Source organism: Spermophilus citellus (genome assembly GCF_964194105.1).
Source record: "Spermophilus citellus genome assembly, chromosome: 17".
NCBI classification, from domain to species: domain Eukaryota; kingdom Metazoa; phylum Chordata; class Mammalia; order Rodentia; family Sciuridae; genus Spermophilus; species Spermophilus citellus.
Genome location: NC_138199.1, coordinates 23,056,235 through 23,084,190, shown reverse-complemented (window position 1 = coordinate 23,084,190; position 27,956 = coordinate 23,056,235). Strand labels below are relative to the sequence as shown.

The 27,956-nt window shown below is 43.4% G+C and overlaps 1 protein-coding gene across 1 annotated transcript; it reads left to right on the top strand.

Annotated features, from left to right (window-relative positions):
• The first annotated feature begins 4 nt into the window (after window positions 1–4).
• On the top strand, window positions 5–27,956 carry PELP1 (proline, glutamate and leucine rich protein 1). The gene is made up of 17 exons (XM_081271838.1): window positions 5–411; window positions 9,980–10,044; window positions 10,766–10,871; window positions 15,013–15,162; window positions 15,412–15,483; window positions 22,366–22,425; window positions 22,697–22,847; window positions 23,039–23,168; window positions 23,303–23,390; window positions 23,841–23,929; window positions 24,010–24,126; window positions 24,240–24,387; window positions 24,514–24,673; window positions 25,353–25,408; window positions 25,575–25,781; window positions 25,894–27,387; window positions 27,536–27,956. Exons 1-17 carry the CDS (start codon window positions 163–165, stop codon window positions 27,626–27,628), a joined length of 3,435 nt encoding a protein of 1,144 aa, XP_081127964.1. The 5' UTR covers window positions 5–162; the 3' UTR covers window positions 27,629–27,956.

Here is a 27,956-nt window from a genome sequence, read left to right as displayed (position 1 = left end):
CCTCCACCCCGCGCATGCTCCCACTCAGCCTGAGCCCGGGAGTGCACCTCCATTCAGCCAGTGCGCAGGATCACAACCCCCTCCGTAAGCCCCCTTCTCAAGACGCGTCCGTCGCGGTGTGTTTGCGTCATCGCGCCACGCCACCAGTAGAGCCCGGGGAAGATGGCGGCAGCCGTTCTTAGTGGGCCCTCAGCGGGCTCCCCGGCTGGGGTTCCCGGGGGAACCGGGGGTCTCTCGGCGATGAACTCGGGTCCGCGTCTTCGTCTGCTGCTGCTGGAGAGCGTTTCCGGTTTGCTGCAGCCGCGAACGGGGTCTACCGTTGCTCCTGTGCATCCCCCTGTCTGTTCGGTTCCACATTTGCCCGGGCTCATGTGCCTATTGCGGTTGCATGGGACGGTGGGCGGGGCCCAGGTAAGTCTGAGCTCGCGTGCTCGCGGCTCTGTGGGAAGGTTGGCGAGGCACCCGAGGGCCAGGATTATGCTGCACCGAAGCTGCAGTAGGGAGGTTGAGGGAGAACGGCAGAAAGCGAATCCAGCCATCATTTCAGACGAGATTCACGTCTTTCCCCTTTATCCGCCGTTTCTCTAGGGGAAAAATTAGGCCTCATTTTTCTGTTGCTAGGCTATTGGTAGGCACTCCGGAATGGAGTCAGTTCCAGGTCTGGTCACTGAATAATTGAATGATCTCCAGTCCCGTTTTCTTATGGAGATACCTGTTTTGGGGATTGTTTCCACAGTTAACGGACATTTTCAACGCATAAATATTTACGTGGTTTTACTGAAAGCCGAAGGCTGTACTAGGCTCTCCATTTACAGACATGATGGCGATGAGCAATGCGCAATGAAACGCGATGAAAATTGAATCCTAGCAGGGAACCTCTAACCTAATCCGGAGAATTGTCGAGATTTTCCAAGGGAACTGGAATGTAAAATGAGACCTTAAGGATGAGTAGGGGTTGGGTAAGGAAAGAAAATGGGAGAGGGTTTTTAGAGGAAAACTCATGTGGGAAGGCCCTGGGGTAGGAAAGAACTGAAAAGGTTATTGTCCAGAGGCTCAGAGGTGGAGGGAAAGCGTGAGTAGAGAGTCAAGTGTCATATTGAATACTTTATTCCTCACACACCTTACCATAAGCACTCTATCAAATCCTGCTGCTTCCCCATAGATTTTCATTCATCAAATATTTATTGGGTATGGGTTATATGTAACATACTGTTCTTATCTCTAGGTAGATAAATTAGACATGGGTCTTTCCCTAAGAATTTCTAGTTTAGTTAAGAACAGAAATGAAGGTAAGTAAAAGGGCCTAGAACTTGAGAAGAGAGATACATTGTTTGATCAACCCATTTAAGCTTAATCACCGACTTGACTTTCCCATGGTACCACAAATTTAACAATTTCAAAATGATACTACCCCAGGACAGTGCACAATTTCTAGTTCAGATTGTAGCAAAATCTTCTCCTTGTCTTCTTACTACCTGAACAGTAGTTGGAGTGAACTTTCTTGCTTGTTTTTTCTTTTTTGGTGTACTGGGAATTGAATCCAGGACCTAACACATTAGTAGGCAAGCACTGAGTTATATCCCAAACCATTTCTTTTTGGGTACCGGGGATTGAACTTAGGGACACTTGACCACTGGGCCACATCCTCAGCCTTGTTTTGTATTTTATTTAGAGACAGGATCTCACTGAGTTGCTTAGCACCTCACTTTGCTGAGGCTGGCTTTGAACTCTCCATCCTCCTGCCTCAGCCTCCTAAGCTGCTGGGATTACAGGTGTGTGCCTCTGTACCCGGCTTAAATTTTATTTTGAGGCTGGTCTCAGTAAGTTGCCAGACTGGCCTCAAACCTGCCATCCTGAGTAGGTGGAATTATAGTATGGATCACCATGCCCAGCAATGAGTGAGCTTTCTAAAGTAAGTTCTGTTTCTGTTTGCTGCCTTTAAAAATCCTTCAGTACCTGGGCTGGCTTTCTTTCTTTCTTTCTTTCTTTCTTTCTTTCTTTCTTTCTTTCTTTCTTTCTTTCTTTTTTTTTAATTTCATTTCAGGGCCTTTATTCTTCTCTTGAAATCCCTCCGTGAGCTGCCTTGGCTCTTGCCTCAAATCTTTTCAGTTCTTTGCTTGTTCCTAACCACCTATGATTAAGAGATGTTTATTACATTGTTTCTTTCATTTATATAGTATATTCAACCTCTCTTCTCTGCAGGAGCACAGCTAGGCTTAGATTTGTTTTATTTTTGTTTATAACTGAAAGAAAAATCTTATGGAAATATTCAGACATACACAGATAATTTTTCTAATCATTCCACCCTGAGCTGTCTCTATCACCCAAATTTAACAATGAACATTTTAGCAGTTTCATTCCTTCTCAGCTCTGCCCCCTCCCAAGCAAATCCCAGATATTTCTCCTGTAACTGTATGCTCTTTTTTTCTTTAATATTTTTTATTTTTTAGTTATTGGCGGACACAACATCTTTGTTTGTATGTGGTGCTGAGGATCGAACCCTGGCCGCACGCATGCCAGGCGAGCGCGCTACCGCTGAGCCACATCCCCAGCCCACTATATGCTCTTTGAAGGACAATGGTTTTTCTTTTCTGCCTTGTATCCCTAGGGCTTAGTAGTGTTCTGTTCTAGCCAGTAGCTAAATATCAGCATTCTTCTGCTTGAAACTCTACAGTAACTTACCATTGCATGAGGCTGTACATGGCATGTTTACCTCTTGAACTCATCTCATGGGACACTCTGCTTGTCTTAATTGTGTTCCAGCCACCGAGGCTTATCTAATTTCTAGGACACACAGAGGCCATTGCTTATTAATTTTTTTTTTTTTTTACTCTTTGCTGGGAAATTCCTGGCAAAGTGAGCTTTTTTAAACTTAGATCTCAAATGTCACCATTTCAGAGGAATCTTTCCTGACCACTGTTGTAAAGTAGCCCCTTTTATTTCAGTCATTCTCTTTCATTTTATCCTATTTGTTTCTTTCCTAGCATTTACCACTATTTGAAAGAAGTAAATTTATCAACTTATCATTTTCTAAGTTTTCTCTTCCCTTCATACCCAGTTTAAATTTGGTGATCCATTGTGATCAATTCCTTTGCTCTTCTTGACTTGCATTTACTTGGTAAGTGTTAAATCCAATTCTAACTTATTTTGTTCCTGCATCTTCACAGCTCAGTATAACTAGAGAAAACTATGAGTCCTTGCTTTATGATTCCACTTTAAATTCATGGCCATTGTCCTCAGAAGTGGACTTTTAGTGTTGCCCAGCAAACCTGTTACAGTCCCACTTTCCTAGACAACTGTTTTGTACCTTCTTCAAACCTCTCCTAATATTTTTTGTTTTTTTCCTACTAATTTTCTACATTTTTACTCTTTACTTGGTGACATCATGGAGAAAGGAGAAATGGATGGATTTTCCATAGACTCCCACCACCATATTTACCAGCTTACCTGTGACAAATGCTTTGCCTTCCCCCCTGTTACTAGTGATGAGCTGTCCATACTCTTACATAAGGCCGGTTCTTCTGCATGTGTACTAGACACTTTCCCTTACCACTTACACAAGAACCTTGTTTCAGCAGATCTCTACTCCACCATCATCAACTTCCCCTATTCTCTGGTGGATTATTTTTATCAGTATATAACTCAAAGCTGCTAAAAAAAAATTACCCTCCAGTTCCTGTCCCATTTTTATATTTTATTTTATGGCAAAACTCCTCAAAATAATTCTCTATACTTGATTGCTTCCATTCTTTTTTTTTTTAAACATTAAAGTTCACAGAAAAGTTGAAAGATTAAAAGAAATCCTACATATCCTTTACCCACAAGTCAACATTTAATTCATTTAATTTATTTATTTGCAGTACTGTAATTGAACCCAGGGTTCTTTTACCACTGAATCTTTACTTCAGCCCTTTCATTAAATTTTTTAAAAATTTATAGTCTTACTAAGTTGCCCAGTTTGGCTTCAAATTTGCAGTCATCTTGCCTCAGCCGCCTAAGTAGCTGGGATTACAGGTGTGCACCACCACTCCTGGCCCAATACTCTTTAAAAAGGTCAAAATCAACTTTATGGTGGTGGCTTCTGTCCTTAATTCCAGGAATTCAGGAGTCTGAAGTAGGAGGATTGCAAGTTTGAGGCCAAACTGGACAACTTGGTGAGACCCTATCTCAAAATCAAAAGGATTAGAGATGTATTTCAATGTGGTAAAGTGCCCTTGGGTTTAGTCTTTAGTACTAAAAAGAAAAACAAAACAGTACAGGATAGTTGTTTTGTAAGATGCCCTTCCATTTGGTTTTTCTGGGTTTTCCTTAGATTGAGATTGTGCATTTTCAGCAGGAGTTCTGCAGAAGTTATGGTGTGTCATTCTTGGAGCATCCACATCAGGAGGCATATACTGTATTTTTTTTTTCCATGTTGATATATTAATTTTCATCTCTGGGTTAAGATGTATTTTCTAGGTTTCTCAACTATAAACTTATGATTTTTCTATTTGTAATTAATAGATATCTTGGGAGATGATTTAAATGTCCTGTGTCTTAACCTTTCATCTGTTTTGCCATCCATTAAAGTTCCTTCCCAGAATAGATTATTACTATGATGATTATTTCATTGGGCTAATCTGTTCAGCCACTTTGCCAAAACACTTTTTTGGGGTGATCTGGTAACTCTTGAAGGTAATCCTAGTGACCATTAAGAGAGTAAGTTCATGGGTCAAATTTGAGTCCTTATGTCACTTGACCCATCTATATCATTCAGTATAGTCAATTGTTCCTTCCTTTGTTTTGGGGGGAGTACCAGGGATTGAACCTGGGTATACTTAGCCACTGAGCCACATCCCTAGCCCTTTTTTATTTTTTATTTTGAGACAGGTTCTTGCTAAATTGCTGATGCTGGCTTTGAACTTGGGATCCTCTTACCTCTCTCATCCTCCCCAGCTGCTGGGATTATAGGTGTGTGCCACCGTGTGTCTGAATCCTTCCTTCTTAAAAGACTTTCTTTATTTGGCTTTTGGGATAGCACTCTCTCAATTCTCCTCCTACCACACTGTTTACTCCTTTTCCAGTAAAGACTAGTTCTTCCTTATTTCTTTGACCTCTATAAAGGTTAGAGTTCCCAGGAACCCAATCCTCACATTGCTTCTTTACTTTATTTATTCCATTTATTTATTTCTGCTTTATTTATTCCGTTGGTGAACTGATCCAATGTCATGACCCAAAACTCCCAAATTCACATCTTAACCAGGAATTCTTGTAACTCCAGACTTGTCTACCCAGTGCCTGTTTGGCGTTTCCATTTTGATGCTAAATAAATACCACAGATTTAACATACCTGAAACTGAATTCCTGATTCTTACCTCCAAGACCTACTTCTCCTGAATCATTCCCCTTAGTAAATGGCACCTCTGTCTAATTATCAAGTGATAAACTTTGAGGTTATCTTTGACTTCTCTCAGTATCTCCCATCCATATCCCGTGTGCATATATCAAATTCCATTAGCTTTACCTTCAGAATTTAATTGGATTTTAACAGCTTTTTATCCACACTCTTACCAGGTTACAAAGAGATAATACTGGGATCAAACCGGGGCCTCATACATGCTATGCAAGAGCTCTACCACTAAGCTACATCCCAGCCATTTTTTTTTTTTTTAAATTTTTTTTATTTTGAGACTGTCTCACCAAGTTTTGCAGGTTGGCCTTGTATTTGTGATCTTCCTGCTTTAACTTCTGGAGTAGCTTATAGGTTATAGTATGCACCAGTATAATCTGGTATGTCTGTCTTTGTTTATTTACTTATTTTAACCATAAGTCAGATAATGTCACTTCTCTGCTTAATTCTCTCCTTTAAAAAAAAAGTTTTTATTGAAATGTGATTCATATACTGTATAGTTTACTCATTTAAAGGGTACAATAGTTTTTTTTGTGTGTGTGTGTGTGCTGGGAATTGAACTCAGGGCTTTGTGCATGCCAGGCAGGTCCTCTTCCAACTGAGCTATATCCCCAGCCACAATACAATGTTTTTTTGTTTTGTTTTGTTTTGTTTTGTTTTTTGTATTTGCAGAGTTGTGCAACCATCACTGTGTTTTGAACATTTTCATCACTCTATATAGGAACGTTGTACCCATTGATAGTCCCTATTTCCCATCAATCCTCTCTGACTGCTTCCAGCCATAGGTGACCATTAGTCTACTTCTATAATTTTTTTTTTTTTAAGAGAGAGTGAGAGAGGAGAGAGAGAGAGAATTTTTAATATTTATTTTTTAGTTCTCAGCGGACACAACATCTTCGTTGGTATGTGGTGCTGAGGATCGAACCCGGGCCGCACGCATGCCAGGCGAGCGCGCTACCGCTTGAGCCACATCCCCAGCCCTCTATAATATTTTTTTGTGTGTGTGTGGTCACTGGTACTGGGGATTGAACCCAGGGACACTCTCCTGCTGAGCTACATCCCAGCCCTTTTTATTTTTTGGACAGGGCCTTGTGAAATTGATGGATATTTGAATTATTTCTACTTTTTCATTATTAGAATAATACTGTTTTGAACTATATACAAGTTATTGTGAGCACATGTTTTCATTTTATGTAATATTTTAGTTAATTTTGTGCATAAAACAACCTAGGAGTGGAATTTCTGGGTCATGTATTCACTCTGCATATAACCCCATTTTTGTTGTTGTTGTTGTTCTGGGGATTGAACCCAGGGATACTCTATCACTGTACCACTGAGCTACATTTCCAGCCTTTTTATTTTTTCTTTTGAGACAAGATCTCATTAAGTTGTTGAGGCTAACCTTGGCTTCGTGATCCTCCTATCTCAGCCTCCCAAATATCTAGGATTACCCAGCACCTGGCTTATGCATATTGTTTTGAGGAACTGCCAGATTGGTTTTTCCAAAATGACCATCTTGCATTTTTATCAGTAGCATATGAGGGTGTGTCTTTTTTTTTTTAATTTTTTTTTTTTTTTTTAGAGAGAGTGAGAGAGGAGAGAGAGAGAATCTTTAATATTTATTTTTTCTTTAGTTCTCGGTGGACACAACATCTTTGTTGGTATGTGGTGCTGAGGATCGAACCGGGGCCGCACGCATGCCAGGCGAGCGCACTACCGCTTGAGCCACATCCCCTGCCCATGAGGGTGTGTCTTGTTCCCATTTCTCTTTAGATCTCTGCCTACACAGACTTTCAAGAGAGGACTTTTGTGCCCATTTTACTACTTAAGTACTATCTCCCTTCCTACTCAGAGCACTGCTTTCCTTCTTTACTCTGCTTTATTCTTTCTTAAAACATTTAGCACCATCTGACATATATGTACTGGAACATTTTATTGTTATTATTTTTGGTACTGGAGATTGAACCTGGGGTGCTTTACCACTAAGCTACATCCCCAGTTCTTTTTATTTTGAGACAGGGTCTTGCTAAATTGCTGAGGCTGGTCTTAAACCTGGTTCTTCCTGCCTCAGCCTCCCACTTTGTGCTGGCATTACAAGTGTGTGCCACTGCAGCCAGCTTATGTAATATTTTAGTTAATTTTGTGCATAAAACAAAGTTTGGGTACATTGAACTGTAAAGAAGTGAAGCTGATGCTCTCAGTCACCCATGTGGACAATCTGTGGTTGTTTGATATCACCATCATTTGTGGCAATGAATTTATATGCTAAGCAATCATTTCTTATACTTATTAATACTTAAGTACTTTGCAGTGAAAAATATGATATGACACACCATTAATACAGTAAATGATAAGGAAGCAGCACAAAAACATCATCAAAATCCCTGCATTGAGTCAGGTGTGGCGTCACATGCCTGTAATCCCAGCAGCTCAGGAAGCTGAGGCAGGAGTATCACAAGTTCAAAGCCAGCCTCAGTGAGGCACTGAGCAACTCAGTGAAACCCTGTCTCTAAATAAAATACAAAAAAGGGTTGGTAATGTGGCTCAGTGCTTGAGTGCCCTGGAGTTCAGTCCCTGGTACCCACAGGAAAAAAGAAAGCAAGAAAAGCCCTGCATCAGTTATTGAATACCAGTATCTGCAAATAATGGCACCTACATGTGTTTTCATTGAAAGGTTACTGTGTACTGTTTTAGTTTTTTTTTTTTTTTTTTTTTTTAAGGGAAAACAAACGTGTGAAACAGCTGCAAGACTAGGAAGTGGGTCCTGAAGGAATGAGAATGCATTTTTTTGGATGACTTTTTGAAATGTTTCCTCTAGTCATCTGCCCCATTAACATTTTTTGTTTTAGAAGTCTCTTTGATTTTACAAATGGACATGATTTCTTACTCAGTTATGAATGCATATTGCTTTAGTCCTTCAGTAAATCCTTCACACATTTTCACCATGTCATCTGTAGGTACATTTTCCCCAATATTAACATCATCTTGGGGCTGGGGATGTGGCTCAAGTGGTAGCATGCTCGCCTGGCATGCGTGCGGCACGGGATCGATCCTCAGCACCACATACAAACAAAGATGTTGAGTCCGCCGAAAACTAAAAAAATATTTTAAAGAAAGAAAAAAAACCATCATCTTCATCATCACTGTTATCATGAACACCTATGTGTGCTGTAAATAAATACACATGCTTTTTTCTTATTACGGTTACCTATAGGGGTATCTGCTTTTTTAAAATTTTCAACAATATCTTTACATTAGAGAGCAGAGAATAAGCAGCAAAATAAAACACTGAGTATTGCATGTAATCCATGTGGGGCATTGTGAGGAATCTGTCATTGGCTGGTCTGGCCTTCATGCCTCCATTTTACAACCTTTTGTGGGTAGGCTTATGTGGGGGAAATTTGAGCTGTGGGAAAGAGAATCACAGCTGAAGGGGGCTGAGAGGGTCTCTTTTTTTCCCTTGGGGGCACTGCATAAGCTACTGTATACCTGTTTTAACTGGCCCCATCACATAAGGTCAGGTGTGGAATTTTCCACTTGTGTCATGCCAGCACTCAAAATGTTTTGGATTTTAGATATTTGAGTTAGGAATGCTCAACCTGTTTTTATTTCATCAGTTCTTTATTTTCTGTCTCTAACTAGAAAGTAAACTATCCAGTATCTAAGACAATGTCACGTTTGAATAAACATTTATTGAGCTATATGTTCCTTCACCTGACCCAGTACATGATGTGTGTTCAGAAAGATGCATGATGTGTGTTCAGAGAATGAGTGATGCTGGGCATGGTGGCACATTCCTGTAATCCCAGCAACTCAAAAGGCTGAGGTAGGAGGATTGTAAATTCAAAGTCAGCCTCAGTAATTTAGGGAGACCTTGTCTCAAAAAAAAATAAAAAATAAAAAGGGCTGGGGATGCAGCTCAGTGGTAATGTACCTCTGGGTTTAATACCCAGTATGAAGAAAAACAGAAACAATGAGTGTTGTATACCATTAGGAAGATACAGGTGCCATGAGGGGGGTCTGGTCCTTCTGCCAGTAGAGAAGTTGTGGGAGGGCCAATGAGGAAACCTCTTTCATGGGCTTCCACAGTATGAGAGGAAGGGGAGCCTTGGAAGGAAGACTCTGGCTCAGTAGATCTGTGATGTCCTCTTTACAGCTGTATGGAAATCAGGAACAGGAGAGGATTTGCTTGGGTATGAAGGCAGAAGGATGGGGAATGAGTTCAGTGTCCCTTCAGCTATGGTTTCTGGATATCTCTATGCTGAGTGCTTTCCAGGGATCTGAGGTGAACCTGACCCATTGTTGAAGACTAATGGAGGGATGAGTTTGGCTCTTTTTGGATAGCTCTGATTTGTTGGGTGTGGTATGGTGGAAGGGATCAGGCAAATTAGAAGTTGAGGAAGAGCTCAGAGGCTGATATGAGTGTTAACCACAGGAGAAGAGGACACAGGTGAAAGGCCTCTAGAGGGATGATCTTTTGGCCTCAAAGGTACTGTAACTTCAGAAAGGATTTTGGAAGTGCTGGGGCAGGGAAAGCTTGGAGAATTCTGCTTGTGTTTAATGTCCTATTACCTAACTTCTTTTTTCTAGAATCTTTCAGCCCTTGGAGCATTGGTGAGTCTCAGTAATGCACGTCTAGGTTCCATCAAAACTCGGTAAGTCTTTTAACACTTTTTTCTCTCCCTTGATATTAAGAATTGAAGCCAGGGGTGCTAAACCACTGAGCCATATCCTCAGCCCTTTTTTATTTTGAGACAGCTTAGGGTATCACTAAATTGCAGAGGCTAGCTTTGAACTCATCTTCCTGCCTCAGCCTCCTGAGCTGTTGAGATTATAGGCATGTGCCACCATGCCTCGCTCTTTGGCCTTTTTTTGTATTTTGTTTTGAGACAGGGTCTTGCTAAATTGCTCAGGGCTTTACTAAATTGCTGAGGCTGACCTTGACTTTGAGATCCTCCTGCCTCAGCCTCCCAAGTTGCCGGGATTATAGGTGTGTGGACCACCACACCTGGCTTCCCCCCCCCCTCCTCTCTAGGGGTATGTTCCCTTAGGGAGTGAACTGTATATACACCTGTCCATCTATTATCACCACCCTGTGTATTCAAAAGATTTCTCCATTTCCAGAAGGGTGGGAAGTTTCTTTCTGATTGTGAGTTCTCTTGAGTTGAATCTACCCTTTCCAGTTCCCAAGTTTCTATTCTTTACCTGGGCCTCCTTTCTTTCCTTGCTGGCCCCACCTTACCTTAGGTCCTCCAAGCATTTCAGGAGGTGGAAAGCACAATGGATCTGGGGTTGAAGTCTTTTATTAGAGCCCTTGAGAATAAAAGTGCAGTCAATAGCCCCCACCCACTGTGTCACACCCTTCTTGCTTGTAAGGTTCGAGGGCCTGTGTCTGCTGTCCCTGCTGGTGGGGGAGAGCCCTACAGAGATATTCCAGCAGCACTGTGTGTCCTGGCTTCGTAGCATTCAGCAGGTGTTGCAGGTAAGGATTCAGCTGCCTACTGCCCTCTCCTTTTCCCACCTGATCCTTCTCTTGGGTCTGGTATTTTTTTTGTGTGTGTGTGTGCCTGGGACATTTAGTTCTGAGGACAGAATGATTAGAGAAGCAATTTCCTGAAAATAGGGAGATTAAACTTGAAATAGAAACATCCTTTCAAACTTTTTTTTTGATATTTTTATCTGCTGGGTTATTTTAATTCATCTGATCTATCACACACTGTAACCTTTGACAGCTTCACTCCTTAGTTAGCTTTTGTAATGAATGTCATCGCTAAATCACTAATATTCCTTTTTCTGGGTTTGTTTTGGTCTACTCCTTTGTCCCGTCCCCCCCCCCTTTTTTTTTAGTACTGGAGATTGAATCCAGAGGGGTTTAACCACTGAGCCACATCCCCAGCCCTTTTTTATATTTTATTTAGAGACAGGGTCTCACTGAGTTTCTTAGTGCCTTGCTGTTGCTGAGGCTGGCTTTGAATCCATGATCCTCCTGCCTTAGCCTCCCAAGACGCTGGGATTACAGGTGTGCACCACTGCTCCTGGCTTCCTTTGTTCCTCTTTTAATGTTTTAATTTCTCTTCTCTCCTTTTCCATGCTTTGATGATGTCTATACTTAGTTTTACAGCAAACTGTGTGCTAAGCTCTGGGCAGACAATGGTAAGGTGTACTTGGACTCTTCTTTCATGGTGCCTAGAGTCTAATACAGAGGTTGGGAAATTTTCTCAATGAAGTAAGTGTTTGCAGATAGTAAATGTTTTAGGCTGGTGAACCACATGTTTCTGTCGCCTGTTGTTTGTTTTCCATCACTTTAAAAATGTGAAAACCATTTTTAGCTTGTGGGCCATGAAGAAACAGGCACCCACAGACCCTATTTTGCTATTTTCGGTTCTAATGGAAAACACTTTAACTGAATAATGATACAGTTGAATGTGACGTGATAAACTGAGGTAGGTGCTATGGAGGTAGAATCTGATCCCAACTACAGAGGTAGGGATTGGGGTCAGAGGTTTAGGAAGGGCTTTCCTGAACTGATAAGTAGTAGTTAATTGGGCTGAAAAAATGCTGTAAGAGTGCATAAACCCTGACAGAAGAGAAGTTGCCATTTGAAGAATTGAAAGCATGCTGGTGTGGCTGGAGTTGATGAGACACAAATGGGAAGATAGATTGTGACCAAAATATGTATGGCCTTGATAGTCACATTAAGGATTTTTATTTTTGTTCTGAGAGCAGTGGAATTCATCCAAAGTTTTAAGTTGATATCTTAGTATACCAAATACTAACAGACAAAATAACAAAATACTGTAGATAGAGATTTATCTGGGTCACAGTTCTGGAAGCTGGGAAGTGCAGGATTGAGAGGCAGCATTTAGTGAGGGCAACATAACATGGTGGGTGTCATCACATGGGAGGTTGGATTTGGGGTTGTGGGCATGAGTGTGCATGCCCAGAACTTGCTTTTATAATAAACCCAATCCTGTGATAATGACATTAACCCATTTTACCCTCATAACTTAATCCCACCTAAAGGTCTTACCTTCCTACGTTATTGTGTTGAAAAGTTTCCAGCACATGAATTTTGGAGAACATTAAAACCATAGCAGTGGCAGTGAGGAAACAGTGGTAACGGTGATGGTCAAATTTTTATTTAAAAATAGCACCCTGGCTGCTGTGTGGAGAAAGGATTAGAAAGGAGAAAATGAAAACAGGAATACCATGTGGAAGACTACTGAAGTAATCTAGAACATTTGCAGTAGCTTGAATGAGAGTGGTGGCAGTAGAATTAATGAGAAATAGATAGAGATACAGAGGCAAAACAGGGAGTCCTGATGATTGATTAGCATTAGGGAGAAGACATGCCCAGAATGACTCATGGACTTGAGAACATTGGAAGACAGCTAGGTTCAGAAGGAATTGTAGAAAACACCATAGATGTGTCCTTGGGTGTTATATAGAATCCTTCTTCGTAAGCATCTCATCTGTCATGACTGGAAGTGTCTCCATATAGCCTTGAAGGATTCAGAGGGTTGGGGCTTTAGTTGTTTTTTTTTTTTTTTTTTGTACCAGGGATTGAACCCAGAGGTGCTTAACCCCTGAGTCACATCCCCAGCCCCTTTTTATATTTATTTTGATACAGGGTCTTGCTGAGTTGCTTAGGGCCTCGCTAAGTTGCTGAGGCTGGCTTTGAACTTTCCATTCTTCTGCCTCAACCTTCTGAGCCACTGGGATTATAGGTGTGCGCCACTGCATCCAGCTAGTTGGTATGTTTCATAAGGGAAGGAACATTCAATATTTAGATAGCAGTTAATATTGAGAATGAGATATCAAGATGAGTTTTGTACCAACTGAGTTTCAAGGCGTACCACAGGTAATGGTCAGGTAGAGGAGAATCAACAAAGGAGACCAAGATAACAGTAGAAAGGAGGTAACTAGGGTGGTAGCTTGGATGAAATCCAACAGAAGAGAGAGTAGCAAGCAGGATTGTGGGTTGGATGGATTCCAAGGGAAGGACTCTTGAGGGAAGGGGCAAGAGTCATTTCTGTTAATACTCCTGTGAGATGGAACAAGACACGGATCTAAAATTGCTTATCATATTAGTAAGTCCAAAAGTTGTAAGACTGTAGTGAGAGTGTTTTTGATGGAGCTATAGACACTGAAACCAGGCTAGCTTGGGGTGAAGATAAGTGGGAGAAGGAGAATGGAAGCAGAAGTAGGGAAAATAGGTGAGCCTTTCAAGATTTTAGCTCTAATGATAAGGGAGAGAAATTGGGCAGTTAATGGGATTTGACAAGTGGAACACTAGATGGGATCAAGGAATAATAATATGTGTGTGTATGTGTAGTTTTGATTCATTTTTGTACTGCAAATTGAACCCTGAACCACTCTACTGCTGAGCTATATCCCCAGTCCTTTCTATTTTCATCTTTGGGTCAGGATCTCATTGAATTGCTGAGGGCCTTGCTAAATTTCTGAAGCTGGACTTGAACTTGTGATCCTTCTGTCTTAACCTCCAGATTCTGGAATTAAGAGGTGTGTGCCACTGCACCCAGCTTGAGGAGTTTTGAAGTTGGGAGTGCTTGAGCATATGTAAATGTCAGTGGGTAGAATCCATTCGAGGGACAGAAGAGAGAGCTGGTTGATGTGTAAAGTTTTGAAAAGAAGGGATGGGATAGTATTTTAAAACATAGTGGAGAATTTGTCCTTGGACAGGAGGAGGCAGGCAGGCTTTAGCAGAGGAGAAGGATGATAAGGGTTTCAGATTTGGGAATAGGAAACTAAGGTGGTTCCCATCTTTGGGCTTTAGTTTTCTAAGATGTAAGCAAGGCCATCTTGAGGTGGTAGTGGTGGGAGAAGTTGGGTTTGGAAGTTCAAGGAAAAGGTTTGAGTAGCCGAGGAAATTAGCCAATGCAGTAGGATTGCTGGACAGCGTTGAGAGCCTGTGGTTGGTAGGCAGGCCCACCTCGTCTTACTTTCTTAAGAAGTATTCTTATTTATTTTGTTGGCTCATGGTCTCCCCTGGTGTAGAAGGAAATCTGTGTTAAATGCTTTGTCCTTAAATAGTGTTAATTTTCTTTCTAAATCCAAAGGTTGTCTTTTTTTTTTTTTTTTTAAGAGTAGTATGGGAGATTCAAACAACTCTTTGTTACTGAGGACTGAACCCAAAGGAACTTTACTACTGAGCCACATCCTCAACCCTTTTTTAATTTTGAGACAGGGTCTTGCTAAGTTGCTAAGGCTGGCCTTAAATTTGTGATCCTCCTGCCTCAGCCCTGCAAGTTGCTGGGATTACAGGTGTGTGCCACCAGCCCAGCTCAAACAACTCTTGAAACCTTCAGGTGATTGGATCTTGAGGAGTGGCTTCCTTACCTTTTTCCCTTCCTAACAGATATTCCTGGGATTCCAGATACTTTTAATATTAAAATATTAAGCACAAGTTCTTTCTGAAGACAAATATGTTCTTTTTGGATCTGTATATTCTCTATGGCCCTTTTTCCCTACAGTAGTAGATTTGATGATACTGTTGACACTGACTGTGATGTTTCTCAAAAGCCCTAAGTTGTTATACCTCCTGTTCCTCCTCTTGGTGACAGTGGAGGTGAGGTTGGCAGCATGGGTGTTGTTGCTTTTAGTCCCAGGACCCTCCACCCACCATGGAGTTGGCTGTGGCTGTCCTGAGGGACCTACTCCGATATGCAGCCCAACTTCCTACACTGTTTCGGGACATCTCCATCAACCACCTTCCTGGACTTCTCACTTCCCTGCTGGGCCTTAGACCAGAGGTGAGACACTTCCCCACTGCTTTACCCCTAGGAGTCTTTGCCCTTATTTACACTGTTTGGATTAAAGAATGTGGTGAGAAGTAATTAAGGAATAGGATGAAGAAGTGGGATGGGGGAGGAGCAAGAAAAAAGTGAGTGTGTAGAGAAAGGACCTTCTAGGGTAGTAGAGTACATTGGGTTGGGGGATGTATATGGGGCCATTGGGCTCTTGATCTCTTCCTTCTTCCTGACTTTCTGTTTTTCCTACAGTGTGAGCAGTCAGCATTAGAAGGAATGAAGGCTTGTATGACCTATTTCCCTCGGGCTTGTGGTTCTCTCAAAGTAAGTATTCATGGAATCTCTTCTCCCCACCAATATAAACCTTGATAGCACTCTTAACCTCAGATCCCATTTCTGAGCTTTCTAAGCACCTGTCTCAACAACTATAATGATATTACCTTGGAGCACTTGTTTAATCTTCACAGATCAAGAAATTAGAATTAAGCAACTGGCCTAAGATCAGCAGGGATCAGTACCTTTATTTATTTGTCTGATGTTAAGACCTAGGCTGTACCCATGGACTCCTTCCCACAACTAACCACCAACCACCCATTTACTCCCTTTCCTCCTTCCTTTCTTTCCTCCTCCTTCCCTTTCTTCTTCCCTCCTTCCCCCTCGCCTTCCTTCCTTCCTTCCTTCCTTCCTTCCTTCCTTCCTTCCTTCCTTCCTTCCTCCTTCCTTCCTTCCCAAACCAGGAATTGAACCCATGGTCACTCTACCACTTAGGTACATCCTCAGCCCTTTTTATTTCTATTTTGAGACAGGGTCTCCCTAAATTGCCCAGGCCCTTTGAACATGCAGTCCTCCTGCCTCATCTCCCAAGCAGCTGGAATTAGATACATGTGCCATCATGTCTTGCCTTGTTTCTCTTTCTGCCTTGCTTTCTCTGAATCTATAGAATGCCTTGCCCATTTTTCTACATCCTATCTTTGTTCCTGTAGGAGGCCTTCTTGATGTATTGCTTTCCTAGGACAACTCTTCAAAAGTTTCTTTTTGTATTCCTGCCTAAATTCCCTTTGTCACCCCACTCCACACCACTTGTCATGATCCATACAAAATGACTATACATGGCACAGATGAGGGAAGAGGCCAGGGGAAGAATTAATTTTGTTTTCAGAGCTTGGTGTATATTGTTCCAGGATCTCCTAGCTTTGATGGTCTGGGTTGAGAAATCTGCTGAGATCTGAATTGGTTTCCCCCTGTATGTAATCTGAAACTTTTCTCTTGTGGCTTTTAAAATTCTATCCTTATTCTGTACGCTTGGCATTTACATTATACTGTGCCATGGTATAGATCTGTTATAGTTTTGTACATTTAGTGTCCTGTAAGCCTCTTATATTTGATTATCCAATTCATTCTTCATATTTGGGAATTTTTATGATATTATTTCATTGAAAAGATTGTGCATTCCTTTGGTTTGTATATGTGTGCCTTCCTCTGTCCTGATAATTCTTAGATTTGTTCTTTTCATGTTATCCCATAATTCTTTTTTTTTTCAAAGAGAGAGTGAGAGAGGAGAGAGAGAGAGAGAGAGAGGGAATTTTCAATATTTATTTTTTAGTTCTCGGCGGACACAACATCTTTGTTGGTATGTGGTGCTGAGGATCGAACCCGGGTCGCATGCATGCCAGGCGAGCGCGCTACCGCTTGAGCCACATCCCCAGCCCATCCCATAATTCTTGAATATTCTGTTCATGGTTTCTTACCATCTTCATTGTGTGGTCAACTTTATTTTCAAGATTATATGTTTTGTCTTCATTGCCTGAGGTTCTGTCTTCCAAGTGGTCTAGCCTTTAATGATGTTTTCTATTGAAGTTTTTATTTGGTTTATTGTTTCCTTCATTTTAAGGATTTCTTTTTTAAGAGTCTGTCTCTTTCTTGAAGTAATCTTTTGCTACCTGTATTTGCCCTCTTATCTCTTTGTTGGAATGATCAATTGTTGCCTATAATCGCTCTCATCTTATTCTGTGGTTTGCAGATCATTTTAATTGTGTACATTCTGAATTCCTTCTCTTGACATTTCATTTACTGTGTTGTCAATGGATTCTATTATTGTAGCATCTTAGTTTGTTTGGGGGCAGGTTCTTCCCTTGTTTTTTCATGTTGTTCATGTGTCTTCCTCTCTGGCAGTGTAGATCTGAGGTATTATAATTTTTATTCTGTAATCTTGTAGTGTCCCTGCAGGTTACCAATACCTTGCCTCTGGTTTAACTAGGCCTGCAGGAACCTTGGTTATAGTCTTCCTTGTCCTGGCTGTTGTCTCTAGATGGAAGTGAACTGGAAGGGCCATGCATTGGTAGATGGGGGGCTGCAGTGCAGTCAGTCTCCTCCTCCACGTGTATGTGGTCAGTGTCCTCCTCCATGCATTGGTTGCCAGGGCCATCTCCTCTGCTTCCTCTGTGCGTTGGGCTGGGGTCCAGTTTTGATTTTTAAGGAGCTGCTACAGATATGAATAGTTTACAAATTCTGTTAAAGCAGTAACAGTTTACAAATTCTATTAAAATAGCAACAGTTAAGGATCATTTGTAATTGGCACATCTGTGTAATTGGGTGTGAGCTATACCTAAATACCAGTAGGTGTTGCCTTGTAGGTCAAATGTTTTTTCTTATTATATATAAACTGATAGATTTAATGATAATTGGCCTCATGCTGGGAACAAACTAGCATGACTTTCTCTCTTTTTCCAATTTCACAGATAGAAGATTTGTTCATACTTTAGGTCTTAGCAACCTCAGTGTACTTCTTTTTTGTGTATGTAAATGGAGTACCTTTTTACTTAAAGGAGGAACTTTATGGCTTCTCTTTGGCATGTCTGAATTGCCAGTAACACTCCTCTCGCTCTATGGGGCCATGATAAAGTAAAATAAGGGTTATTTGAACACAAGCATTATGATGCTGAAATAGTCTGATAACTGAGATGGCTATTAAAGTATCAAGAGCACGAGCATATGTGAGAATTCACATTCACGTAACTTGTATTACAATATGTTGTTAAAATTGTTCTGTTTTATTATTAGTTGTTATTCTCTTACTGTGCCCAATTTATAACTCACACTTTACAATGGGTATGTATGTATAGTAAAACAAAAACATAGTATATAGGTTTTCAGCTATCTGGTTTCAGGCATCTGTTTGGGTTCTTGAAATGTGCTCCCCATGGTTAAGAGGGAGACCTCTGTAGCTGGTTATTTGCAGTATCTGAAAAGTCCTAGAACATGTGCTATTTCTTAGTGAGCATGAGGATGGGTCATGTCCTTGTTGATTCTTTGTTTTCATATGAATGCTCTTAACCACAGCTAATAGAAACTTTGAGTGGACAGGACAGGATTTTGGTAAAGAAACTAAGTATTTGGAGTAACTCATGGATTTTACCAACAATTACTAAAGATTTATTTACTGACATTTTACTAACTGCCTGCCTTGCAAGATGTTTTGTTCGTTCTCAGATTATACAGGTTAGCATTTTGTTCCTAACTTAAGTTTTCAGTGTGAGTAGTTGGGAGGTTGATGTGTAAAATTCAAAGCCTTTTTTAGACAGTATAGTTTTTAGAGTTATGGCCTGTGTTTTGTGTACTCTTTCCAAACAAACAACAACGCATTCATATGTGGTTGCAGGGTATGCCTACCTTTGTGTATTTATTTATTTATTTGCTACTGTGGATTGAACTCGGGGACTGTCAACCACTGAGCCACATCCCCAGCCCTATTTTGTATTTTATTTAGAGACAGAGTCTCACTGAGTTGCTTAGTGACTCACTTTTGTTGAAGCTGGCTTTAAATATTCGATCCTCCTGCTATAGCCTCCTGAGTTACTGGGATTACAGGTGTGTGCCACTGTACCTGGCCTGCCTTTATTTCTCTAAAAATAGTGTCATCTGGAAAACATCCTTCCCTCTGTTGAGGATTTTGGCTTCGTCTATTGCTTTATCTATTCAGATAAGAATCTGTTTTATGCACAGGCATTAGGGGCGGTCTATATTTGTAAAATCTTGCAGACCAGTACTTCGGAAACTGATAGTTGCCATTTTGAAATATTTATCAATTTTTTGTCTTGCCTCCCAGATGCTCCCAGGGCAGTTGCAATCTTCCATCTCAGGGGTAATACCTCCCAAATGAAGAATCTCAAACATTCTGAGTTCCTGAAGTCAGTCTCTGCTCAGGCTTTACCTCACTTCTTCCTCCTTGCTAAGTTGATTAGTAGTTACTTGGAATGAGGAGGGAGACAAACCCTACCCTTGTGATACACCTAGGACTGTGTGTGTGTGTGTGTGTGTGACATGTATATTGTTTCTTTTTCTTTTCTTTTCTTTTCTTTTTTTTTTTTTTGTGTGTGTGGTATTAGGGATTGAACTCTGGGACACTTGACTACTGAGCCACAACCCCAGCCCTGTTGTGTATGTTTTAGAGACAGGGTCTCACTGAGTTGCTTAAGGTCTCAATAAGTTGCTGAGGCTGGCTTTAACCTCGCAATCCTCCTGCCTCAGCCTCTTGCACTGTTGAGATTAGATGTATATGCCACTGCGCCTGGCTTCATGCATGTTTTAAGTGAAATGTTCAGGCGAGCTTGGAACAACTTTGGCTTGCGTTATGGGTTAGCCAGGGCAGATCTTGTGGTTGGTGCCATGTCACTGCACTGTTGTTTGTTTTGTTACAGACACACAAGCAGACTTCTGTTGGCCTCAGTCCAGCCATTTGAGCCAGAGTCTCAAAAAAAAAAAAAAAAGCATGAGTAATAAGTTGGCCCAAAAGGCCAAGTGCCCCTAATAGTTGAGGCTTTGGTATTTCTTAATTTCTTGAAGACCTGTCTTCCTTGGAGAAGCAAGTGAGTCAGGAGACCCTGGGTACCACATAAGACATACAAATGCTCTCCGAATCCTAAGGGAAATGGTCCTGGATCCTCCCCTACCTGGGATTAGCTGTAACAGTGCTTGTCTCATAGTTAGTGAGAATCTTGAAGTGTAATATGGGAAACTATATGTGGCTCCTGCCACAGATAGATAGGGAACCCTTGGGAACTTGGTTTCTGAACCACACACTGGCAGAGGCTTCTATTCCTAGTATCCTCCCTAGTGCTGGGCCTTGTGCCTGGTGCTACGGCTTAATTTGTCTTCTGGAAGTGCACCTTTATACATAGGGTGCCACAGAGTCCAGGATAAAGTTAGTACTTCCCAATCTAGAATTCAAGACTTCAGTCTGCTTCTCTCTTGGCATTTTGTGATTTTTTAGCTTTCCTTAGCATTTTTCTCTCTCTGGCCTCATGATCTGGATTGTAGCCTTTTTTTCTAAACCAAGCTCAGTTCTATTCTCTAGTCTCAGCATCATTCCCTCCTGATCTTCTTTCTGTCCAGCTTTGGCTATTGTGTCTACCTGATTAACTCTTACATCTCTCTGAAAGTAGAAATGTTATCTTCTTCCTGTTTATATTTCAGTTGTTGTATTCTTCTTCTTCTTCTTCTTCTTTTTTTTTTTTTTTTGCCATGAACCCTTCTGAGAGTAATGTTTGATTGTTTGGTACTGGGGATTGAACGAAGCACATTACCACTGAGCTACATCCTCAACTTCTTACTTTTTTATTTTGAGACAGGGTTTTATTAAGTTGCTTAGGGCCTTAGTTGCTGAGGCTGGCCTCAAACTTAACAATCCTTCTACTTCAGCCTCCGGGGTCTCTGAGATTATTAGCATGTGTACACTGCACCCAGCAGTGTAATGTTTTTATTGGAGTAATATTTTTGAATTCGTAAAATAAAATGCATAGAATTTTAAGGAAAGCTAGTCTCTTAAAATAGTTTTTAAAATAGAGTAGTATGTTGTAGTTTATTAATACATTAAATAGCAAGGTCTTGTTTTAATCTAAGTTGTCTTAAGATGAGAGTTTTCCTTCAGTGATTAGGAGAAACCTAGAGAGAATAAAGATTTTATTACTTACAGGTCCTACCAGGGACCTTATAGGATACATGGCATACCTGGAGGCTACTTACACAAGAGGTTAGGGAACATGAGGAAACAGACCATGCGTACACATACACACACTCTCACTTCTGACTCTAGCGCATTATTCAGACAGATTTCCCTTGGAAGTTTTAATTGATGTGTTTAAAGGAATCAAGCATGGGTTCCAGGAGGTGACAGCGAAGTAGTCACTGTGGCATATCTTCCCAGCCCATTCATGGTGTGAAGGTCAGCGGGGCCTTGAGTCCAGTAGGCTGGATCTGGGGGCTGGCTACCAAGAGAACAAGACACATACCAGGATAACTTGCATTGAGCAATTGGGAGAAGGTGGAGAATTGGATACTGGCCCTGCTTCTGGTATAAGAAAGTTCAGTTTGTATTCACAATGGATACTAAGGCAACATAAAATTAAAAGAATTTATTATAAATCTAGAAGCAGGTCTTCTAACTACTGTAATTTTAAATTTGTCATGCATGTGGATAATATTTGAAGATATGTTACCATTATAATATGAAATAAAAATAAGTATGTTCTGTTGGTGACAGTCAAAGGTACTGCTAACACTGCCATTTGTCTACATTTCCAATTGAAGGGAGCACTACATTTCACTTATAGTTAGTGAAAATAATGATGTAATTTTTTCACCTTCTATGTTCAAGGCCTCTGATTTTATTTCCAAATAAATTGTGGCCCTCAGATTAAACACTCCTGTGCCAGAGTTTTCTCATAGCAGGCAGAGATGATGTTTGCTGACTGTCATGTTACTGCTCAGATTTGCTGCCTTTGTTCTGCTCCACTGGCCTGTCCCTTATAACCTCTAGAGAGTGCCTTGATTCCTAGCTTTGGACTCTGGTTTCTGTGTCTGAGTTGGTAGAGGGTTGGAATGTAGAGATTATTTCTTAGGACTGTGTCCTTGGTTGAAGGAGATGATTGTAATTTTGTAAAAACTGGCAGGACGGAGTCCAGTTGTCTGTAGTGCAGGACCCAGGTTTTTTTTCTCCCCAGACAGGAGGCTAAGGAGCAGATGTGACATGCAGGGTGTTTTCCTGCTATGAAAGAATGTATGATACCAGGCTTCACTGCCCTGTGTAGGCAGTGTGCTTTCTGCGTCTGTAGGAAAGACTGGGTGGAGAGTCTGCCACTGGGAATGGATGGGTGTGTATCTCTGGCTCATGGAGCTGCCTCGCAACCTCTTCCTTCTTTTCCCTTCTAGGGCAAATTGGCCTCGTTTTTCCTGTCTCGAGTGGATGCCTTGAGCCCTCAGCTCCAGCAGGTAAAGGAAGTGGGGAGAGAGGTACAGAACTCAGGGATCTGAGCCTCTTATGGTTTATTATTAGCTTTTCTTTTATAGCTTTTGGGTTGTTTCCACTTCCTCGTGGTTAACATCACTAGTCTCGACTTCTACTTTCCTATGCCCATCTGGACCTGAAAACCTGACTGTCCCTTGAGCTTCCTTTGATTTTCAGCTCTTGCGTTTTAGAGGGGTGGGGGCTCCACAGCTGAGCTAGTTCCATCTGACCAGCTTTCTGCCCTTCCTCTTACAGCTGGCCTGTGAGTGTTATTCCAGGCTGCCTTCCTTAGGGGCTGGCTTTTCCCAGGGCCTGAAGCACACTGAGAGCTGGGAGCAGGAGTTGCACAGCCTGCTGGCCTCACTGCACAGCCTGTTGGGGGCCCTCTATGAAGGCGCAGAAACGGGTAGGGACCAGGGCTGATGGTCAATAAGGACTGGGGAGCTTGACAGGAGGGAACAGGAGGGAGGTCCAGAGAGGCGGGGCAGTTGGTTGCTAGGCAAAATGGATGAACATAGCTGGTCAAAAAATGTACCACCGATGAAAAAGGAAGGAATGGAAAGAAGATAGTATATGAGGTGATTGTTTGCTGCTCAGCTCCTGTTCAGAATGAAGGCCCTGGAGTGGAGACGCTGCTTTCCCCTTCCGAAGATGGTGATGCCCATGTCCTCCTGCGCCTTCGGCAGAGGTTTTCAGGACTGGCCCGCTGTCTGGGGCTTATGCTCAGGTGTGTGGGTATTAGAAGGAGCAGGGTCTTGGAATGGGAGAGTTAACTTCAATGTGAAGAAGGGAGATTGAGGTGGGTGTGGAGCCATGTTGGGGAGCCTGCTCTGAGGGTCTCCCTGTTCTTATTTTCTTTAGCTCTGAGTTTGGGGCTCCTGTTTCCGTGCCTGTGCAGGAAGTCCTGGATCTCATCTGCCGGACTCTCAGTGTCAGTGGCAAGAATATTGTGAGTGGACTTTGTCCTTTATACATAGCCCTTGTTCAGGACTTTGGGCAACTAGGAAAGCACTGTGACTTGAAGCTCCCCAAACAGACTCATCTCTGAAGCTGTCCCAGATGGCTCCTTATTTCTGTCCAAATACCATAACTAACTGTGCTTCCCTGACACAAGTGCCAGTGTCAAAGTAGATTTTCTCACATAGCCAGTGCCTCCTTATTGGAGGGTGACTTTGGGGATCAGCTGAGTCGTTACTGAGAAGCTCAGCCATCCTCTCGTTACCCTCCATTTGAGGGTCTTATTAGAGGATTGGAGTTTGTTTTTGTGTGAGCTGTGGCCAAGGAGTAGGTTCCTAATTATTTGTACATAATGTACAAAGTCACACTCTTCTGCTCTGTCTTTCTCTGGCTCTTGCTTTCTTTTTCCAGTTCTTACGTTTGCTGATTATTTTTTCTCTAGAGCTTGCTTGGAGATGGTCCCCTGAGGTTGCTATTACTGCCGTCTATCCACCTTGAAGCCTTGGACCTGCTGTCTGCACTCATTCTTGCGTGAGTGGGATTTAGCTGGGTGTGGAGAAGGATCTCGGGCCTGCTGGAAATGAGCGTCACCATTCCATCTCTGCCCTCAGGTGTGGAGGCCGGCTCTTACGCTTTGGGGCTCTGATCAGTCGCCTGCTCCCCCAGGTCCTCAACGCCTGGAGCATTGGTAGGGATACTCTCTCTCCTGGCCAGGAGAGGCCTTACAGGTGATCATCCAGGAGGGGATAAAGGGGAGAGGGTGAGAAGGCATGCAGGTGGACCTGGGGCTCTGGCACAACCAATTTCCATTTATAACCTACCCTCTTTGCTCATACTATAGCACTATTCGGACCAAAGTATATGCTATCTTAGAGCTGTGGGTGCAGGTTTGTGGGGCCTCAGCAGGGGTGCTTCAGGGAGGAGCCTCTGGAGAGGCCCTGCTCACTCATCTACTCAGTGATATCTCCCCACCGTCTGATGCCCTTAAGGTGAGTGAGAACTTATCTCCTGTGCCCTTTGTCCAAATGTGCCTCTTCACTACACTGTCTCCTACCTCTGTCCTGCCCTTCTGTTTGCCTCTGTATAACCTGATTAGTGTTTTCCTCTACCATCAGCTACGCAGTCCTCGGGGGAGCCCTGATGGGGGTTTGCAAACTGGGAAGCCTAGTGCCCCCAAGAAGATAAAGCTGGATGTAGGGGAGGCTATGGCCCCACCCAGCCACCGGAAAGGAGAGAACAATGCCAACAGTGATGTCTGTGCAGCTGCGCTGAGAGGTTGGTGACGCCTGGACCTGTGTGGCTCTGGGAGGGCTTGGAGCCATAGCCCGCAGAAGGAGCAGAAGCAGCCATGCAGCTATGAGGGCTGCAGGTGGCGTCTTGTGTCCTGCTGTTAGACTGGGGTTCTGATAGTTCATCTTGCCCTTCCAGAGTCTCGTTTCTCTCCTTTCATTTACTTAACAGACACTTTGTACCCATGTATTAGATACAATTCTAGCTCTTGGGGGAAATCCCTGCCTTTGGAACTCACATTCCCCTATAAGGCAGGATGCCTGGTAGAGCTTCCTTGCCTCCAGTGCAACCACTAATCTATCAATAGAAGTTAGTAATTGGATGCTATGCAGTTAATGGGTGACTTTCCTTTGGCTCCCATGTATTTCACTTTCCCCCACCCCATGTGAAGCAGGGAGTCAATTGTCCAAGTACCTAAGGGCACATTTATAATGGTGTACCTCCATTATCTCATTTAAGTATTATCAATAGCCTTATATCCTAGAGGGGCTTTTATGGTCCCCATTTTATACATGAGAAAGCAGACCAAGGGAAGGAAATAAATGCCTTGCCCAGGGTGCTCAGTGGCAGCCGGATGCTATTGTTGGGCTGTATGCTTCAGAAGCCTTCAGTCTTTATCTTGTCAGTAGCCTGCCTATAGGTCACATACTATTCTTTTTGCCAGGCCTCAGCCGGACCATCCTCATGTGTGGGCCTCTCATCAAGGAGGAGACTCACAGGGTTAGTGGAACATGTTATCCATGGAGCCTGGGGGTGGGGGATGTTGCTCTTTGCATGTGTATGGGGGGTGCCCCTAAGGTGTGTCCATTGAAACCTGGGAGGAGGCCCTGGAGACGGTCTGGGCATTCTTGGCCAAGTTTCTAGGTGTGCTCTGTGTCCTTTTCAGAGACTGCATGATCTGATTCTGCCTCTGGTCATGGGTGTCCAGCAGGGTGAGGTCCTGGGCAGCTCCCCATATACCAGCTCCTGTTGCCGCCGTGAGCTCTACCGCCTGCTGCTGGCGCTATTGTTGGCGCCTTCTCCTCGCTGCCCACCTCCTCTTGCCTGTGCCCTGCAAGCTTTCTCCCTTGGTCAGCGAGAGGACAGTCTTGAGGTAACTGCTCACTGGGCCCGAGACCCTCTTTGATTATTGGATTCTCTTGTTATGCTGGCCCATGAGACCATGTATTCTTGAGGATCACAGTGGCCTTTTCTTCCTTCCTTAGGTCTCCTCTTTCTGTTCGGAAGCACTGGTGACTTGTGCTGCTCTGACTCACCCCCGAGTTCCTCCTCTACAGGCCATGGGCCCCACCTGCCCCACACCTGCCCCTGTGCCCCCTCCTGAGGCCCCGTCTCCATTCAGAGCTCCGCCTTTCCAGCCCCCAGGCCCTATGCCTTCTGTAGGTCCCATGCCTTCTGCAGGTCCCATGCCCTCAGCAGGCCCATTGACCTCTTCAGGCTCTATGCCCTCAGTAGGCCCAATGCCTTCCGCAGGCCCCATGCCCTCAGCAGGCCCTGTGCCTTCAGCACGTCCTGGACCTCCAGCCACAGCCAACCACTTAGGCCTCTCTGTCCCAGGCCTGGTATCTGTACCCCCTCGGCTCCTTCCTGGCCCTGAGAACCATCGTGCAGGCTCCAATGAGGACCCTGTCCTTGCTCCTAGTGGGACTCCTCCACCCACCATCCCACCAGATGAAACTTTTGGGGGGAGAGTGCCCAGACCAGCCTTTGTCCACTATGATAAGGAGGAGGCATCTGATGTTGAGATCTCCTTAGAAAGCGACTCTGATGATAGTGTGGTGATTGTGCCTGAGGGGCTTCCGCCCCTGCCACCCCCACCACCCTCGGGCACCACTCCTCCCCCTGTTGCCCCTACTGGGCCCCCAACAGCATCCCCTCCTGTGCCAGCCAAGGAGGAGCCTGAAGAGCTTCCTGCAGCCCCAGGGCCTCTCCCTCCGCCCCCGCCCCCACCTGTACCTGGTCCTGTGACACTCCCGCCACCGCAGCTGGTCCCTGAAGGGACTCCTGGAGGAGGAGGACCCCCAGCTCTGGAAGAAGATTTGACAGTTATTAATATCAATAGCAGTGATGAAGAGGAAGAGGAAGAGGAGGAGGAGGAAGAAGAAGAAGAGGAGGAGGAGGAGGAAGAATTTGAGGAAGAAGAAGAGGAGGAAGAAGAGTATTTTGAAGAGGAAGAAGAGGAGGAAGAAGAGTTTGAAGAAGAATTTGAGGAGGAAGAAGGTGAATTAGAGGAAGAAGAGGAGGAAGAGGAAGAGGAGGAGGAAGAAGAGTTGGAAGAGGTTGAAGACTTGGAGTTTGGCTCAGCAGGAGGGGAGGTAGAAGAAGGTGGACCTCCACCCCCAACCCTGCCCCCAGCTCTCCCTCCTCCAGAGTCTCCCAAAGAGCACCCTGAGCCAGAACCAGAGCCTGGGCTGCTGCTGGAAGTGGAGGAACCAGGATCAGAGGAGCAGCATGGGACTGAGACAGCCCCTACCCTAGCCCCCGAGGTGCTCCCTTCTCAGGGTGAGGAAGAGAGGGAAGGGGGAAGCCCAGAGGCAGGGCCACCTCCTCAGGAGCTTGTTGAAGAAGAACCCTCTGCTCCTCCAACCCTGCTGGAAGAGGGGACTGAGGGTGGGGGTGACAATGTGCCACCCCCACCAGAGACAGCTGCAGAAGAAGAGATGGAGACAGAGACAGAGGCTGCAGTTCTCCAGGAAAAGGTGAGAGCCAGGTGGAGAAGCACTCTGGCTAGAAAGGTGGGGCTGGTGGGGAAATGGGGTGCAGCTGCTTTTATTAGGGAAGAGGTTTGCCACTTTTCTATGTATACCTATGTATCTGTTTCAAATCTTATGTCTTTGTTCCTAAAAGGAGCAGGATGACACAGCTGCCATGCTGGCTGACTTCATCGATTGCCCCCCTGATGATGAGAAGCCACCACCTACCACGGAACCTGACTCCTAGCTCTCTTCCACATCCCAACACTTTGTTTCCAATAAAGTTATATCCTTAGATATTGATGTGGCTTCTGGCTCTTGCCACAATATATCCCCGGCCAGGAGCCCGGAGTTCTCAAGGTATCCAGAGTCTCCAAGTGTTCCTGCAGCTGTCATGTTGTCTTTATTGTATAGAGGAGGAAACACTGATTTATAGAAGAAATGGAGGTCTTGTCACTCAGCAAATTTAAGAGTCAGAATTTTAGAATTTTTGCTCTCTGCTCTCATGTAATACTAAGTATATGCAAGGATGCGTGTATGGCTAAGACTGCAAGGAATTAAAAGATGCAGCCCTG